This window comes from Salvia splendens, chromosome 5 (assembly GCF_004379255.2).
Source record: "Salvia splendens isolate huo1 chromosome 5, SspV2, whole genome shotgun sequence".
Lineage (NCBI taxonomy): Eukaryota > Viridiplantae > Streptophyta > Magnoliopsida > Lamiales > Lamiaceae > Salvia > Salvia splendens.
In genome coordinates, this window is record NC_056036.1 from 42,540,858 (window position 1) to 42,559,251 (window position 18,394).

At 33.4% G+C, this 18,394-nt stretch overlaps 1 protein-coding gene and 1 long non-coding RNA gene across 4 annotated transcripts; one reads left to right on the plus strand and one right to left on the minus strand.

Moving 5' to 3' along the window:
- Positions 1-5,011: 5,011 nt before the first annotated feature.
- On the minus strand, positions 5,012-8,415 carry LOC121801965 (pyruvate kinase, cytosolic isozyme-like). 3 transcript variants are annotated; one of them, XM_042201455.1, is made up of 4 exons: positions 8,273-8,415; positions 6,888-7,163; positions 6,075-6,536; positions 5,012-6,005 (listed from the first exon to the last, which is right to left on the minus strand). In XM_042201455.1, exons 2-4 carry the CDS (start codon positions 7,146-7,148, stop codon positions 5,193-5,195), a joined length of 1,536 nt encoding a protein of 511 aa, XP_042057389.1. In that variant the 5' UTR covers positions 7,149-7,163; positions 8,273-8,415; the 3' UTR covers positions 5,012-5,192. The 3 variants fall into 3 exon arrangements, with proteins under 3 accessions (XP_042057389.1, XP_042057390.1, XP_042057388.1); XM_042201456.1 differs by having other exon boundaries at positions 8,178-8,322; XM_042201454.1 differs by having other exon boundaries at positions 8,159-8,315.
- A 2,501-nt stretch (positions 8,416-10,916) lies between these two features.
- On the plus strand, positions 10,917-13,191 carry LOC121803268. The gene is made up of 3 exons (XR_006050948.1): positions 10,917-12,646; positions 12,718-12,788; positions 13,059-13,191. It is a non-coding gene; the product is annotated as an uncharacterized LOC121803268 (long non-coding RNA).
- The last annotated feature ends 5,203 nt before the right edge of the window (positions 13,192-18,394 follow it).

The window sequence follows — 18,394 nt, forward strand, 5'->3', positions numbered from 1 at the left end:
TAGTATTTCTCTTGCAAGAAAACTTAGAATCAATAATTGAGATGAGGTTCCAAAAAAAATTTGCTCCCTCCGTCCGGTTACACGTGTCTCATTTTTTTATTGCAACATGTCTCATTTTACTTTTTATTAAACCTAGTGAGTGAATTTCACGTTCCACTAACTTTTTACTTCTTTATTCAGGGACGGACACATAAATTTAAGTAAAAACTATATATTTTAAAGTTTGAGTTAAATTTTACTAGACACTACTTTTACTATGATTTTTTTGTAATAAGTGTTTTTATTTTTATTAAGGACTATATACTTTAAAATTTTGAGTTTAAAAATTTTATAGACAATTTTTTTCATATAATATCTTATAGTAAGTGTTTTTGCAAGCGATTTGCACAAAATACCAATAATTCGATATGTTATGATAGGATTTTTTTTATATATAAAAGGTTCAAGCTAAAAATGGCGAGCAAACATGTTCAACGTAAAAAAAGGATATAAATAGGAAAAAAAAAAAGAAATTTCAATTTTGGAGGGGCTTAAGAGCATCGTTAACACAAGGGGCCAGGCCGCAAATCGCGAGTCCCGGCCCGTCCTGCGCGTTGGAGGGAGAGACGTTGCGGCCGGGGACGGTCCCGGGGTCCTGCCCGAGCTCGCGTTGGATGGTTCCATGCTGTGACGGAGCTGCAATTTTTGCCAAAAATTGGAAGGAGAAGAAGAGGGAGGAAGAGGAAGAAGAGGGAGAGGGGTGACGGAGCCCAATTTTCTGATTTCTTTTGCATTTGGAAGAGGAAGAAGAGGGAGGGAGAGATGAAGTTGAGTGAGGAAAATGAAGAAGAGGGGAGGCGTAATTTTTATTTTTATTTTTGCATTTTTTACAAATTTTTTATGTTATAATTTTTAGTTTTATTGCCATTTTTTATGTTATAATTTTTAGTTTTTTTTTGCATTTTTTGCATTTTTTATGTTATAATTTTTAGTTTTTTTGGATTTGTATTTTTTTTCTAGGATTTGTAATTTCTTTTTTCGAATGAACAATTTATTTTCCCGGTTTGAATTGTTCAACGTATTGCATTTACAAGTCAAATAGGTTGAAGTTGTGAATAGTGTCAATTATTAGTTACAGCCCGGGTTGTGGCCTGCAGGGTTAGAGCAGTAGGGGTCTTGGCCGCAACTGTAGAGGAATGATGACGTGGAGGGGACTTGAGCCTAAAACCGGGCCGGGATTAATGATGCCCTAAGCCCTTGTTAACTCATGTGGGTTCACCTATTCCTTCATTCCTTCACATCTATTAAAAATTGCGTCGAGTTAAATGAGACACGTATTGCTGAGGATATACTTTATTTTTTTGAATGTATTTATTGTTTCTGTTTGGTATTTTTGGTAAAAGTAGATAGAGTTGTCTCCACACTTCACATGGATTTTACTTGAGGAATTCTGATAAAGATATTTTGCACAAAACCTGCAATATTAATAGACACCTTGCTTGCAAATTGCAATAAGTCATTATACCCTATCTATTCTTTTCATAAATAAAATTTACATTTTAGAAAGTGCATAATTCCCTTATTTACTCATTTGCCTAGATTGAATGAGACGTCTCACCCGTTTGAGCTTGTGACATTAGCAATTAATGTTGTTATAGATTTAAACACATTGAATAATATGAAATCTTTTTGTGAGATCATATTCATGTACTTACATGAAATTAATGATTTTTTTTTTTAATATTCGTCTGTAAAAGACCTATGCTATATGATTTCTAAGCTGTCTTCTCACACACACACCGAGAAATATTTACATCGAGTTTTCTTAATATTACTTGAATTGTTTTATTGTCCGCACAAATTAATTCAACCACTTATTACCTCCCAAAAGATAAATAAATTCAACCATTGTAGATTAATAGAAGGAATAAGGAACACCAACTAAGTGATATCCCATCAAAAAAATGTATACAATTTTTATTTTTATTATTGTTTTTATAACCTTTTATAATAACTAACGATAGTAAGATATTTCCTACGTGCATGTTTTGGAGTACATTAGAAATGATTGGATTGTGCCATTTATAACAGATATTCTTATAAATGATAAGGATAATAATACTAAGCGCCTCTTATCCAACTTGTCAATATATTTCCACAAAATACCCAATTTGGAAACAAATATCATGCACATGATACAACAGATAAAATATTGCTAATCACTCTTGTCTGTATTTAATTTCCTAAATCTTATCATATCTAATGAATCGTACATTCTATACAATATATACATATCTAACATAAGTTTGTTATATATCAAAACATATTAAATTAAAATTAAAGAAAATAAATAAAAAACTTATAAGCAATCTTGTTATCAGATCTTATTCATGTACGTATTTACTTAAAATAAATAGTTCTATATTAGTATTTGTTATTGCTCTATGATTTCCAAGCTGTTTAATTAATATCACACCATTTACATCGAATTTTCTTAATATTAAGAGAAAATGTGTGAGATGCAAAGTATAGATTTGGCTAGTTATCATAATTTGATACTATTACAAGACAATACTATCTACACAAATTAATTCAGCCACTTATTACCTCCCAACAGATGAATAAATTCAACCATTGTGGATTAAGGAATAAGAAACATGTCCCATTAAAAAAATGTACAGTACCATTTTTCATTATTATATGATTATAGGATTGTATCAAGCTTTAACCAATAATATTAAGATATTTTTTGTTCATTTAAAAATGGTTGATTGTGCCATAAATCATAAATATTCCATTTTGAAAAAGAAGAATAAGAGGTGAATGAATAAGGATCTGGTTGAAATTTCATATAAATGCTAAGGATAAAAATAATTTATCAATATTTTCCAAAAAACACCCGATTTAGATAAAGATAACTGTAATGCACACGAAAACATGGATAAATTTTTGCTAATCATTCTTATCAGCATTTATTTTTCTTCATCTTATCATATGATTCATATCTGATGAAATCCTGCCTTGAATAGTGCAATTAATACATACATCCATATATATCTAACTTGTTTTTAAAATTTTGTAAAGACTTCCATACGCAGAATTTTATTTTTTGAATATATCACAATCATAGTGTCATAAGTGAGAGTGGGAAAATATTATGGGCCAAAAGCAATAGAAAAAAAGTTGTCTAGATTTTATTGGGTAGCAATACCACTATTCCAATTTCCAACTCATTTTTCCACCAAGCCTTATCTCCATCTTGCGGTAGTGACGTGTTTGGTGAACACATTTGTTTGTTTTGGTAGGTAATGAGAGTTTCTTCACTTGTCAACTTCTTTTTTGCTTTTTGCAATTTATTTTTCCTTTTTCAGTTTCACCATTTATTTTTTTCTATTTTTAGGATTTAAAGTGTTCCGCAGTTTTCGCGAGAATTTGGACCTCGGTCGACAAGGAGTAATCGATGACAAAAAATAATTCAGTTGATAAAAAGTTTCTCCTCCATCAAACCGATCGAAAACTCAAATCAAAGTGACATAAATAAAGAGTTATCATTGAATCACTTTTGAGAAAAAAGGGAAAACAAAAATAGAAAAAAAAAAAGAAAAAAATTCCTCTATTTGTCCCGCTATAAAGTGAGATATTGGTCTTTTAAAACTATAAACTTTGACTTAATTTTGGTATTTCCAAGAACTTTAAAATTGAATTACAATATCACAAACTTTACATTTTATGTGTTATTTTCCACGACGAGTACTTACCATATCCGACTAACGTATTTTTTTTCTTCCTACTTTGCACAACTAAATCAATGTTATTTCTACTTAGCGTTTATTCTATTTATCACATACTTAAAAAATGGTAGTATTAAATATCATTAACATTTCATGGTAGCCTATATAGAATAAGTTTTTGCCGAAAATATATTATTTGAATCGAGTTGATAATAACACACGAAATATAAAATTTGTGATACTTTAGACCAATTTTAAGTTAACTTTAGTGAATTCAATGATTATATACCCAAAGTATTTTATTCTTTGCATCCAATTTATGTAAAACGACTTATAATAGGACGAGAGGAGTATTAAGAATTCACTATGATGTATAGGAGTATTAAGAAGCATAGCATCATTGGCATAAAAGCTACACCAAATTAAATATTTCATAATACAATGACAACAAAGTACTCAACGGAATGTTAGTTGTTAAGAATTCACTATGAGAAGTATCATGGCATAAAGGCTACACTAAATTCAAAATACCAATAAGACAGACAATACAATAAAGTACTAAGAAAAGGTCAACGGAACGGAGTTTTAAGAAATGTAAAAAAATATTACTATAATGGAGTATCATATAATTACTTATAGAATATGAGTTTTATTTTTGTTTAAATTTAATGTCTACAAATAGGGTTCGTACTCTTTATATCCCTAAAAATATTTAATCAAAATAATTATTTTTTATTTATATCATAAATTGATTGAATATAAATTTATTTTGTTTATATAAAGATTTATAAATTTCAAAATTAACTGAAATATGGCTTTGATTCTATTAAAAATGTCTCCAAAAAAAATAAATATCAAGTTTATTTAAAAGAATATTATTAAATTTTAAGAATATAATACTTAAAATAATTTTCAAAATTATAAATAAATCAAATTTATTTCTTTATGATTAAAACTAATCTTATTACAATTTTCAGCCTAAAATAAATTAAAGAATAAAGATGTGTCCTTAATAGGTTTAGGGCAAAATAATAAAAAGACATGGTCTTTTTTATTTTCCTGAGACCAAAAAGATACAAACTTCATTTTTCAGACACTAAATTCAAATTTCACAATATATTAGTAATAAACATTAATTTTGTAGTGGAGTTAATTTAGTTAGTGAATATTAAACCTACTTACGAAATAAAAATAAATAAAATGAGACATGAAATGAAAGGGTGAAGGAGTACTAATAAAGTATTATGATGCATCATCGACAATATAAAAACTACACTAAATCCAATATTCCACAAGGCAGATGAAAACAAGAAATAAAAAAAACTGAATTACATAGGGAGGAGTTCAATATTAATATTACAAAACTAGTTCCATATGTCTGCCTGCATTATTATATAGTAAGCATTTAAATTAAAAATGGCAGCCCATATATATGTCCTCTTCAATTGAGAAACACCAGTTTCAAACACATACTACCTCTCATTACTTGACCAAGCAAATCTTGATCACCGAAGCCGCCCCGATACGGTGGAGGGCGACGACGGCGTCGCCGGGCTGGCAGAGCCCTCTCGCGGTCGCAAACTTCAGCGCCCCTTGAAGAATGACCTCGGTCGACTCGGTATCCGTGGCTTTCGCGGACCCTTCCGCTAGAACCGGGATCAGCCCTCGGTGCACCAGGCTCTGCCTCGCCGGGGACTCGTCGCTCACCGACCAGTCGAACGAGTCCGTCGTCAGAAGCGGGACGACCACCGACAGGATCGGGACCGCCAGCCGGTACTTCGCCACCAGCTTCGCCGTCGACCCGCCGCGCGTCATCACGACGATCAGCTTCGCCTTTGCCTTGTTCGCCGTGCGCACGGCCGACGACGCGAGCGACTCCAGCGGGCTCATCGGGAGCGGGGTCGACTTGATCATCGCCTTGAAGATCGCCCCGTAGTCGAGGGAGGACTCGGCTTCTACGCAGATCCGGGACATGATCTTCACGGCGAGCTCGGGGTAGGCCCCCGCGGCGCTCTCCCCGCTGAGCATCACGCAGTCGGTGCCGTCAAGGACGGCATTGGCCACGTCGGTCGCTTCGGCACGGGTCGGCCTCGGAGACTTGATCATGGACTCGAGCATCTGCGTGGCGGTCACGACGGGTTTGCCTGCGAGGTTGCACTTGTAGATCATCATCTTCTGCGCGAGGAATATCTTCTCGACCGGGATTTCCATTCCGAGATCACCACGAGCAACCATGAACGAGTCTGTCTCGCGGAGGATTTCATCGAAGTTGATAACCCCCTCTTGGTTCTCAACCTTGAACACAAAATTCAAGAATCAGTAAAGAACACGAAAACATATTGACAAAATCGAAGTCGAACGAACCTTTGACATCAACTGAATTCGCTTGGAATGAGGGCCGAGGACCTTCCTGACATTGACGAGATCAGATCCCTTGCGCACGAATGAGAGAGCAATCATATCGATGTTATTAGGAACTCCCCATTCGAGGATGTCTTCCTTGTCCTTATCCGTGAGCGTCGGAAGATCCACAACCACACCGGGCAAGTTGACGTTTTTCCTCTCGCCGAGCATAGCCGTGTTCTCACACCGACATCTCACAGTTCCAGCAGCAGGGTCACACGACAACACGTAAAATGTGATGGTACCATCCGCACACAGAATAGTGTTTCCGGGTTTCAAGTCGATAGGAAGTTTTTTGTAACTCATGGAGATCATCTCCTCGTCTCCTTTTATGGTGTAATCAGTTGTTATAGTGATCTCCTGGCCTTCCTTGAGTTGAATTGGCTTGGCATCCTTGAGGAAACCGGTTCGAATCTCAGGGCCCTGATGAAGAAGAATACATGATAATATATCCCAAGTTGATGATGAATGATTCAAGAAATCACATGACGAATCTCAGGGCCCTGATGAAGAAGAATACATGATAATATATCCCAAGTTGATGATGAATGATTCAAGAAATCACATGACCTATCGCATGTAGATAGATTGATTGGGATAAAGATCATTCCTGCTTTATATATCCAACCGATCAATCCCAACTATCGTAAAAACTACACAAACTTGCGAATAAAGCACTAAACTAGATCAAGAACCGGAAAAGTACAGCAAGTTAAGCTTAATAAATGATATCCTTCGAATAAGAGAAGAATAAAGAGCAACCAATCAACCAACCTTGGTGTCGAGCATGACGGCAGCGAGGATCTGAGTGTTGTGCATAGCAATCTTGAGGTTGTCGAGGGTTTCCTGGTGGTATTCATGGGTGCCATGTGAGAAGTTGAATCGGGCAACGTTCATCCCAGCTCGAAGCAGCTTCTCCAGCATCGGCACTGTTCTAGAAGCCGGCCCCAGGGTGCACACGATCTTCGTCTTTGGAACCCTAACATCGTCACTTGCCTGCTCCTTCAAGATCCCCTCGAAGTCTACATTCGCCATTGCATCAAAACTTTTCTGCAAATTAAACTTACACTTAAGCAACAACTCAGATTCAAGTGGGAATATCCAACTGTATGAATCACACTATGGAATCAATCGAATCTAATCGATTATGCCCTAATGATTCCTTTCCCCCTTTTAGTCAACATTCAGATAAACATAAGCCTAAAACCACACAAATACAAAGCAAGAATTAAACTTCCACTCAAGCAAGAACTCAGATTCAAATGGAAATATCAAAACTGCATGAATCACACTAGAAACATGAAATCAATCGAATCGAATCAAATATGCTCTTATGGTTCTTTTTCCCCCTTTTAAACAACATTATTCAGATAAACATGAGCCTAAAACCACACAAATACAGCAAGTGAAGCTCAACAACTAAAGAAATTTCTTTAGCTGCAAACTAAACTTACACTTAAGCAAGAATTCAGATTCAAATGGGAATATCAAACTGCGTGAATCACACTGTAAACATAGAATCAATCAAATCAAATCAAATCAAATATGCCCTTTTGATTCTTTTCCCACTAACCAGATAAACATAAGTCTAAACCCACAAATACAGCAAGTGAAGCTCAACAACTAAAAAAATCTTTTCTTTTACCTACAAATTAAAAGCAAGAACTCAGATCAAATGGGAATATCAATCTGCATGAATCACACACACTATAAACAAGGAATAAATCGAATATGCCCTTGTGATTCTATTTTCCTCATTTTAGAAAACATTATTCACATAAACATAAGCCTAAAACCACATAAATACAACAATGAAGCTCAACAAGTAAAAAAATCTCATCTTTACCTGCAAATTAAACTTACACTTAAGCAAGAACTCAGATTCAAATGGGAATATGAAACTGCAAGAATCACACTACAAAAATGGAATCAAATCGAATATGCCCTTATGATTCTCTTTCCCCTTTTAGACAACATTATTCAGATAAACATAAACACAAATACAGCAAGTGAAGCTCAACAACCAATAAAAATCGTTTCTTTACCAAGATTTCAAGAACCAACCCACAAATAAATTCAGGGAAGCACCGAGTGTGAATGGAGCATGAAATACTAAGGCGCAAATCTTGTTTGAAATTGAAGTTGAAAAAGAGTCCAACCTGTTGAATGAGAAAATTCTTAAGGCTGCAGATCTGTGTGAATCTCCTTGTCCAAAATAAGTTGATTAGTGTCGCAAACGCCACGTGCTATAAACCGGAAACCGGAGATCCCAGCCACAGATTTTTTTTATTTTCAATTGTTTCATATTTAATACAATTGGTTACTTTTTCCAAAAGAAATCGCACCTTAATTATTGCCTCACTGCTTTGGAGTAATAGTAAATCTAGTAGTAATGCTTTCTTTCAGTTGCATGGAAATTGTAAAAGAAGATAAAGTATATAGGAATAGGATTATTAAAAATATTGAAGAATTGTTAATTAAAGATGGATATTTTATTGGATTAGAAAAAAAAAGAGAATATTAATTGCAAACAGAGAGACTATTCAAAAATACAGTACTCATTTTTATAGTTACTACATAAATAAAACATGATGTCCATTAAATTATTGGGCTTTATGGCCCAGACTTCAAAACTAGCCCAAACTATTTATTACTGTAATCAAATGGATTGGATGTACTCACTTAGACTCTTTGAGAGGAAGGTAGTATTAACTGTTTCCTCTTAATTATCTCGGCTCCAATACTCAAATCAAATGGACTAGTACTAATTACTTCCTCCGTAGCTTAAAATTTGTCACTTATTTTCATTTTTGTCCGTACTAAAAAATTTGTCACCTTTTACTTTCACCATTTTTTGTAGTGGATCTCATATTTCACTAACTCATTCTTACTTATATTTTATTATAAATTAATAGACCCACATATCACTGATTTTTTCAATTCATTTTCTATTACATTTCTTAAAACTCGTGTCAAGTCAAATGGAGACAAATTATAAGGGGCAGAGGGAGTACCGATTTCAAACTTGTCACCTGCCCATTTATCGAAGCCTTCATGATTAATTAGCTAATTACTACTACTAGCTTCATGCATGGTAAAAATTAGTTTTATAAAATACTCCACAAAGTAATACTCCCTCCGTCCCGGGCTACTCGCCGCTTTCCTTTTCGGCACGGAGATTTAGGAATGAGTGTATAGGAAAGTCAAAAATGACGGCTGTAGGTGAAAATTTTTACTAAAAATGGAAATAGTGCAAGTAACTTGGGACGCCTAAAAAGGAAATAAGTGACAAATTTTCAGGGACGGAGGGAGTACATAATTACCAAACACAAAAGAAACTCAAGTTTAAAGAATGAATCAATCTCCAAAAGAAGAGGATAGGGTCCAAAAATAGCAGCCAAAGTGAACCCTTTGATTTGTGGGAGTTGGCTTATTTTTACCTAAGTCTTCCTCACTCAGACACCAATCAAATATTTCCAAATTTTGTCTCATCCTCTCTTTGTTAAAGCTCTTGCTTGCCATGCTCACTCCTTGCTCATACAGCCACCTGCCCAATGTCGCCAAATTAATTAGTGAGATATTTTTGGATAGATACCTACAACGTGACAAAATCAACCTTTATCCCCTAAAACATGGGAGAGGATCCCCTGCTGTGGACTGCCCCTCGCATTCAAATTTTTTATTATTATTTTTTTAATATTATTTGTTATTATTAAAAAATTGGAATGTGAGGGGCAGCAGGGCCCTACTGTGATTCCTCCACAGCAGGGGATCCTCTCCCCTAAAACATAATTATACTACAGCTAGGGGTGACAAATCGTGCGTGTTAGGTCGTTATCAGGTCAATCTATTAACGACCGTATCTAATAAGGTAAACACAACTTGTTAAGAAAATCACAAACCCGACACGAACTCATTAACAACATGGACCACCTTGGGTCAACACAACACGAAAAGTAATTTAAGTATATTGAAAAAATAACCGTTTTATATTAAATATACACATTATATATTGAATTTTTATTAATATTAACAACACAACACAAACCCGACACTTCATTGATTAATTTTATAATATAGATAACTAAAAAAAATAACTTTCAATTTTATATTAAATATACATATTATATATTGAATTTTTATTAATATAATAATTGATAAATAAATTAAAAACTTCAAATTCACTTAAAAATATTTAAATTTCTAAAACATGCATTAAAATTTCACGAAATATCTCAAATATTAGTATTTGATCATATTTATGATTGAGTTTGACCATATATCTCAAATTTATCATAATTAAATATTTTATATTTTTATGAATATAACTAATTTTCATCATTATTTATTGGATTGATCGCATGTTAATCTTATCGGTGGCAACCCGTTTAACCGCTGGGCTAGCCCGAAACCCGAGCTTTTAGGGTTAGGGTTGAACTTTTACAACCCGAAAGAATTCACAACCCGATTAGCCCGCACCCGATTGATCCACATCCAAAGTAGGGCCGGCCCAAAACCCGATGGGCCGGCCTGATTGACATCCCTAGGCTCAAAGTTTCAGGTTGGCTTGCCGTCACGTTCCGGCGGAACAAGGCCGTGACGTTGCAGATTTCCTTATATATACAAGGCCAATTGATTATTTTAAAATTTAAATCATGTTGTTGCTGCTTTAATAATTTGGTCTATTTTTTCTCTTTTTAATTATACTAATTATTCAAAGTCAAATTATTAAAAAAAATCATTATAGAATAATAATGCTAACTTGGTTATTCCCTCCAACAAAATGCGTTTGAAGAGCGCGCTCTCACCACATTCTCTGAGGCAGAACAGAGCAGCGGCGTCATGAAGAAAGCTCGATGCCTATGCCTGCGATCTCGAGTGATCGAGTTCTTCATTCGATCTGCTTAGGCCTGCTAGCTTTCCTGTGCATTTTGATTTTTTTTTCCTTAAAAATTGTAGCATTCAGCATGGATTTTAGGCTTCCGTTTGATTTTCTCCAGTGATTCACTGTTATATGTTTGGAAAAATTTGCTGGACGTTCGCCAATAGCCAAGTAATCGGCGCTGTCGGTCTTCGCCGATCGCTTTCATCCTACTCTCTTCGAGTAACTCATTTGCATCTATTCGATTTTTTATTATTTCATTACGAAATCTGTAGCTAAATGCGTTGGGGGATGACTGATGAGTATGCTTATGCAGGAAATTCTAATTTTCTTTTAGTTACTACTTTTTTCCCCGATTGAGTGTGTTATGTGATTAAATAATGCATTTCTGATGTTTGTGAAAATGTTTTCTGCTTGTAATGTATGACGGAACGCGGAGCATTAACGATCTATTGTTGTGTATGATCTGTTTCTCTACTATTAAAAATCTTGTGTAACGAACAGATTAAACACACTACTTAGTACTTACCCTGTGGCTGTGAATGATTAGCATTTGTCGATATATCAACAGTTTTCTATGATACCAGAAGAATCTCAAATTTGAATCACTGCAATGTTGATGCGTAAGATTCTTAGTTCTTACTATTTTTGTTATCCATGTATGCCTCACGCAAATTGCTTTTATCTTAGATTTTACAAGAAAGTATGTTTGTTTTCCATAATTTTTGTTTGAACTTTGATGAGAAATGTGAAGGCATCTTTGGAAGTTGTCCTTCTTCATCTAGTAGTTATGCAGATTGTTCATTCTGTTAAATAGTTTTGTGCAGTGGTGCATAGCTGAGATCTTGAGATATAGTTTTATGTTTCACAGTGCTAACGACACTAAAAGCATTCATTTAGACTCTGACTAGTTTATTCAATTGCAGCCTTCATGCTTTAGTAGAACCTTCTTGTTCACTCAGTTACTTGTGACAAATCTTCACATTGCTGTGTTATTCTGTTTATACGCCTCTTGAAGCTCAACCTGGTTCACATCTTGATTGATGTCATCACTTTTCTTCTCCTTTTGTTTCATCTAACCTGCTTAATATTTGTTCATCGGCTATACCAGTAGGTAATTAGGAGTAGGAGATTCAATCCAGTATATTTTTTGTTGGCTAGTCAGGTTTTGCTGTTTCAGAAGTTTTCATTATGCCTTGTACTGATCACTCACCAGTTAATTTTAAAGAGAGCATATGCTAAAGTAAACAGTAAGCTTATTCACAACCAAAATACAAATCTAGAGTCTATTTAATGACCTAATGACAGCAAGGTCACAAAAAACTGGCTTCTACATCTGATTGGAGAATGCAGCTTGCAGTTATTTGCTCTTGTTTCATTATGGATATCAAGCTAAGTTGGTAAATTGATCTACATCCATCTTTTTTTCTTTTTTAACCTGATTATTTTTCAGATACATGATTCGCCTTCTCTATCTGTTACAAATTTCACATCCTTGGGAGACAAGTTTATCGAGGACCCAACATTACACGACCGGTGATGTTTTGAAATGCGTTGGATCGTTGTTTCATTAATGTATATAATATCCTGCTCCATTTTCTATTAAGCATGATAGTTGGCAAGAAATCTGCAGGAGATGGTTTTGATGCAGGTAATTAATTGTATGATGTGCTAGTCCTTACTGATTCTGTTTGTGCTCCACAGTAATAAAATTTCTTTCAGGTTCTGCAATTTGGGATTGGCATGTCAAACAATTCTTTTACTTCAGTTGAAGAGCTTCTTGTTCAATTCAAGTAAGCTTTCTGACCAACACAATTTTGTCATTTTTTCACATTCTTCCACTTCCATCTCTCTCTCTCTCTCTCTCTCTCCAAATCTTAGTTTTCAATCTATAAAGCTTGAAACTAATCAAAATTATAACGGCCTTCGATAGGTTAAGTTAGATAGTTAATAATGCTTGAACAATATAGATTATACTGATTACTGAGGTTAATAATTACTTGACCATTCACCACTAGATTTTGGATTTATTAAATAATTGGAAAATCTCCTCATAAATGCAGGCTAGCCACAATTTGTTCAACTCCTGAATCATCTAAGGCAAACAAAATCTTATGGAACTTCAAAGCCTCTATTTTTGTTTCATTTAAAGTGAGACATAAATTTTAGTTTAAGTACAGTCTGACGTTTGTTGAGACAACCAAATTAATTGAATGAGAACATATTTCCATACTTGTGTAGAAAATAGGGCCGTTTCACATTGCTTGAGAAGGATTATCATATGAAAATCTTAGTCTTAAATGCACACACTAATCTCAACTTTGACTAGTCACCGGTTGAATGAATCGGTTATTCATTGATGTCTATATGGTTGGTAGAGTGCCCCCCTTCTACCAACCATCCATCACCATTATTTGATTCTTCCTTTCCTCCCATTAATCATGCAGTGATTTATATATGCCTATCTTTTCTCAAAGTCTGCTAAAACTTCTAACCACTTTCTTGGACCCTTGGACAAAGTTTAACATAAGAATCTATCTAACTTTGAGAGAGAGCTTGTCTTGTTATAGTTTGAGCTACCAATAACAGCTCTTTTAGTCTTTTTTTATTCTTATAATATCATTCGACTCAACCAATTCTCTAGAGTTAAATAGCCAAGACAAATAGTATTGTGTTCCCTTGATCCCTTCACTCTTAACTAAAATTTAGAATAACGTTACCTGGAAAGGCTTCATTCTAGCTAGCAAATATATGAATATTCAGCAAGTAAATCATACACTGACTCTTATGAATTTGGGTATTTGTATGCTCAATAACACTAACCACAGCAAAAATATTAAGCTATTGCTTATTTGATCAGTAGTGTCTCGTTATTTTGATTTGGGTCAGTTCTCTATAAATTACAAATTTTGGCCAAATTTTTTGCTTGTAATGCAAACACGAATTTTCAAAAGTTCTCAATTGTCTCATGTGACCAAATTTGTTTTCTTTTATTCTTTTACACAAGTAGTTTCTAAGGCTCAAAATGACGTCGTTTAGTCGCATGCATCGTCGCTATTTATCGACGTCATCAAATTTTGCACGTGTGCACCAACTTAACATTGAATTTGTCATTCAAATTTTGAAAGGGCGCATGACAAACTAGAATTTGGCCAAATTTTATTATTTTACATGCAAATTAACCCTTTTGAGTCTCGTTATATGTACTCCCCTCATAACATAGCTATATACCCCACCCTTTTGAAGGGTTGCTGTTCACCACATAGTTTAATGTTTAGTTGTAAATCCAGGTAAGCCCGGATCTATAGATGTTGATTTGAAATCCTAATTTTATCCTACTACATATCATTTAACACCGTTAGCTTTCTTTTCTTGATGTGAGGTTGGACATATATAAAAAAATTATGTTATGGGTCCTCTTCTAATGCTTATAACATCATAATCCAAAATCAAGACTAAATCTACACCCTTAAATTTAAAAATGAGTGGATGAAATTAAAGCTCACAAATTTCAATAAATAGTAGATAAAATATCAACAAAAGGGTAATATCGTCATTATGTTATCATATGATAATTTTCGTGGGTGTTTTTTATATCAACATAGTGTATTACAAATATCAATAATATGACATGAGAATATCAATACAAGTAAAAGAAAATATCTACATAGTTTTATTGATATTTTACCTACATTATATTGAGATTTTGCATACACTGTATTGAGATTTTTTTGCATTTGTTGATAAAATCTACTTATCAACATGTACGAAAAATTGAAATATAATTTATTAAATTTCATCATCCGAACATCGTCGGAACATATGCAATTGAGATCTCGTTGGAATTCTTATAAAATTATCTTTAATTTGATATATTTTTTGCAAAAAAATAATTTAAATCGAGAGAGTTACGTAAATTTAAAGTTTTAAGATGATTTTGATAAGAGATAATTGATATTAATACCCTTTAAATTTATTTAATAATTTTTTAATTTAAAATATAATCCATGTGTCATTATTTCAACCACTAGATCTTCTAATCTAATAACTAAGATTTTATCTTAATTTGTGATCGCTAATTAGTTAGCACTTAATCACTCCATGTTATTACTTAAACGTTATGTGGTCACTATTAGTCATTTATGGGTGCTTATTTGTAGTTATTTAATTATGCATACTATTGATTATCAGTCCAATAATCACAACTGGCAATGCTAGTGTGATATAATGTCTTCTCTGTTGTACTATGGTTAAATTATTTTTTTAAAGCAAAAAAATCACATTTAATCTCTTTTATTTTATTCTCTTTCTTACTTTACTCTCTGTTTAATTATCTACGTTATTATCTTTTATACTTTATAATACTTAATCCACTACACATTCTTTCTTTAATTTAACTATGTGCCTAAAAAACACCTCAAATAAGGCGGTAGGGATGAGTACTAAACAATTGCCAAAATTTTGATGATCCTAGGGCATATATTCGAAGCCCAAGCAGAATATTATATAGCAAATGGATGAAATGTACATATGATTATACAGGTTTGATAAAAATAAAATATATGTGTATGGATTTTGTCTGGTTTATGAAAGAGAGTAATATTTTGACATTTAGGGCATAGGACCACAAAGGACCATCCATGATTCCTTCCTATCAAGACATGAATTTAATATTAGCTTTTCTACTTGCTTGTCCTTCTTCCTACCTGCATTCCCCACCTCATTGATGTTTTTCTGTTTACCTCATACAGTATTGCACTTAAATTAATTCGCCTCACATTCTGTTTTTCATGGCTTTTATTCCAAAAAATAGTCTCTTCTTCTCATCTTGGTATGTCCACCAAAATTAGTGTCTTTCTATTTATTAAAAATATTTTTCTATTTTTCTCTCTCATACTTTACATATTTTTTATCTCCTATTTTACTAATTGTGATTTAAAACTTTGTTGAATTTTGGACTAGGCCTTATGGGTAACTTTTTACACCCTAGTTATACTGACCCATATTTTTAACCTTTTGATTTACTATCGGCCCACTATTTATTTTAGTTTCTATAGTTTTATTCAATTAAAAGTTGTTTGGGTCTTTGTGGGTTGGCATGTTGGGGCCGCTGACAAGGTGACAGACAGGAAAATGCGGCATTTGACGTAAGTTTTGGATGATATGACGATATAATATGTGATTTATTGTGTCCTCATCTGGTTAAGGGTAAATTGTCTAAAAATCATAAAATTGTGTTATTATTAGTTTGTCAAGTAACTTTAAAAATTACTCCACTTCGTATAAAATTGGGCTAGATTATAGGTTGTCTTGTAACTTTGAAAAATCAGTAAAGTTGGATTTGATTACAATTATCCTATAACGGTTTTTTTATGAAATTATATACTCCATGAAAGTCATTATTGGTGAGTTAAATGATGTCGCCAATTTATAAAGCAAATGACATTGTTTGGTTAAAGAAACATTTACGCGATATTATGTATGTGTGATTGGACTTTCTTGTCGTGGGATAATTATGAACAAATCTAAACTTTATGATTTTCATGCTGATTTTTAAGGTTGCGGGGCAAATAAAGAATTTAAGTAAATTTCATGTTTTTTTTATAATTTACCATTTTTAAAATATATTCTCAATATTGACATGCATTTGAGCATTTGAAAATGGTCTACTTCTACCTGTTTATTATTGTATTTATAGCATTTATAAACAAATCATGTGATTGTGTAAAGAGTGCAGTATTATTTTGATAAATTTGGAAGGATCAATAGTTACAATAGGATAGTGTCAAAATTTAATATGGTTAGATATCAATGCAATGGAACAAAACGATATCACTTCATTTGAAGTCATAACTCTAGAAATTCATTATGGCAATTCAGAGTTTGTTCTTTCCGTTTGTATTCTTTTGAGTAGGTAGTATAATGGTAAACCTTGTCCAAATTGATTGTTTTAAAATTCACCTACAATGGTTGCCAAACTGCACCGGAAGTTAGCGGTGCAAGTTGCAACACCCCTTTTTTTCATACGATAAGAATGCTTTTAGATCCTTCGACTTTGACGTGAAATATCTAGCTCTGTTAGTGTTTTAAAAGTAAATTCTAAAAAAAATTGATATCAAGGGTCAAAGTTCAAACATAATTTTGAAATGTAATTTTGAATTGTCAACTGTAGGACCAGATGTCCTCAAAGGCTTAGGACAATGAGAGGACATGAACTTTAATTTACTTGAATTGAGACTATATATAGCGTTTAATTATTACAATATGTACCAGCTAAGTATGTTGAATGCTGCCTTCCTTTAATATGTAGATTTTTTTCTCATTATTGCCAACAAACTTATCCCAAAAGATTGTTTATATTGAACTGGAAATGGTCCCTTATTTTTAATACTCCCTCCGTAACATTCTAAGTAGAGCGATTCTAATTCGACACTAGATTTTTTGTAGTGTTATTTTGTGAGTAAGTGGGGAGAATAAAGTAAGAGAGATGGAAAAAGTAGAGAGAGTGATGTTATATTTAGAAACGTGTAATTTAAACTAGGACATCCTAAAAACGAATGTGTATCACTTAGAGTACGACGGAGAGGGTATAAGTTTATAAACAACAACCATATCATTTATCGCAGTCGCTATATATATGTCTCTCTACAAAACAACCATGTTTTTTTGTTTTGTTTTGTAGTAGTATTTCGTAATACCAACTAATTTGTTAGTATAGTATTAACATTTTTTTATCAAATAAAGAATTGGTAAACAAACCATCTCATTGTTGGTAATTTGCAAAATAGGATTATCTTGCAAGTATTTTGTAAGTAATTAAGTTGATGAGGTGATATCTAAAAATAGAAGAACCTAAATATAATTTAGAGAAAAAAAAACCACTTGGTCTTTTCTAGTCCTCTTTTTTTGTTCTTTTAGGCCATCCACAATAGGAATAGCCTAGCAATAGCACAGCCATAGCCCAGCCACTGCCACATCAGCAGCACTAAAAATCCTCCTACCACATCATCAAAACAAGCAAATAGCCCAGTCATAGCCCAGCCATAGCCTAGCCATAGCCTAGCCACTAATATCCACATCACTATTAACAAATATATACAAAATGAAATAATTAACAATCACACAATATGCGAAATTTAATTTACGAGACATATACGGGAAAAGTTTAATAATACTATTAAAATTTAAAAAAGTACAATAATTTAAAAAGTACATTAATTAAAAAAAATACAATAATAAAAAAAAGTACATAAATTTTAAAAAAAATACAATAATAAAAAGGAGTGACAATTCACTCCTCGTCTCCGTCGCTGTTGCCTCCGTCGCCACCATCGCCGTCGCCACCATCATCGCCGCCGCTGCCGCCGTCCTCCCTCCATATCGCCTCCAACTCATCCTG

Excerpts from the sequence above, each read along its gene's own strand:
- LOC121801965 (XM_042201455.1), bottom strand. The coding sequence starts at position 7,148 with ATGGCGAATGTAGACTTCGAGGGGATCTTGAAGGAGCAGGCAAGTGAC. Across the intron at positions 6,537-6,887 it reads CCGTCATGCTCGACACCAAG|GGCCCTGAGATTCGAACCGG; the intron begins GTTGGTTGATTG and ends CTTCTTCATCAG. Across the intron at positions 6,006-6,074 it reads GAATTCAGTTGATGTCAAAG|GTTGAGAACCAAGAGGGGGT; the intron begins GTTCGTTCGACT and ends TTTGTGTTCAAG.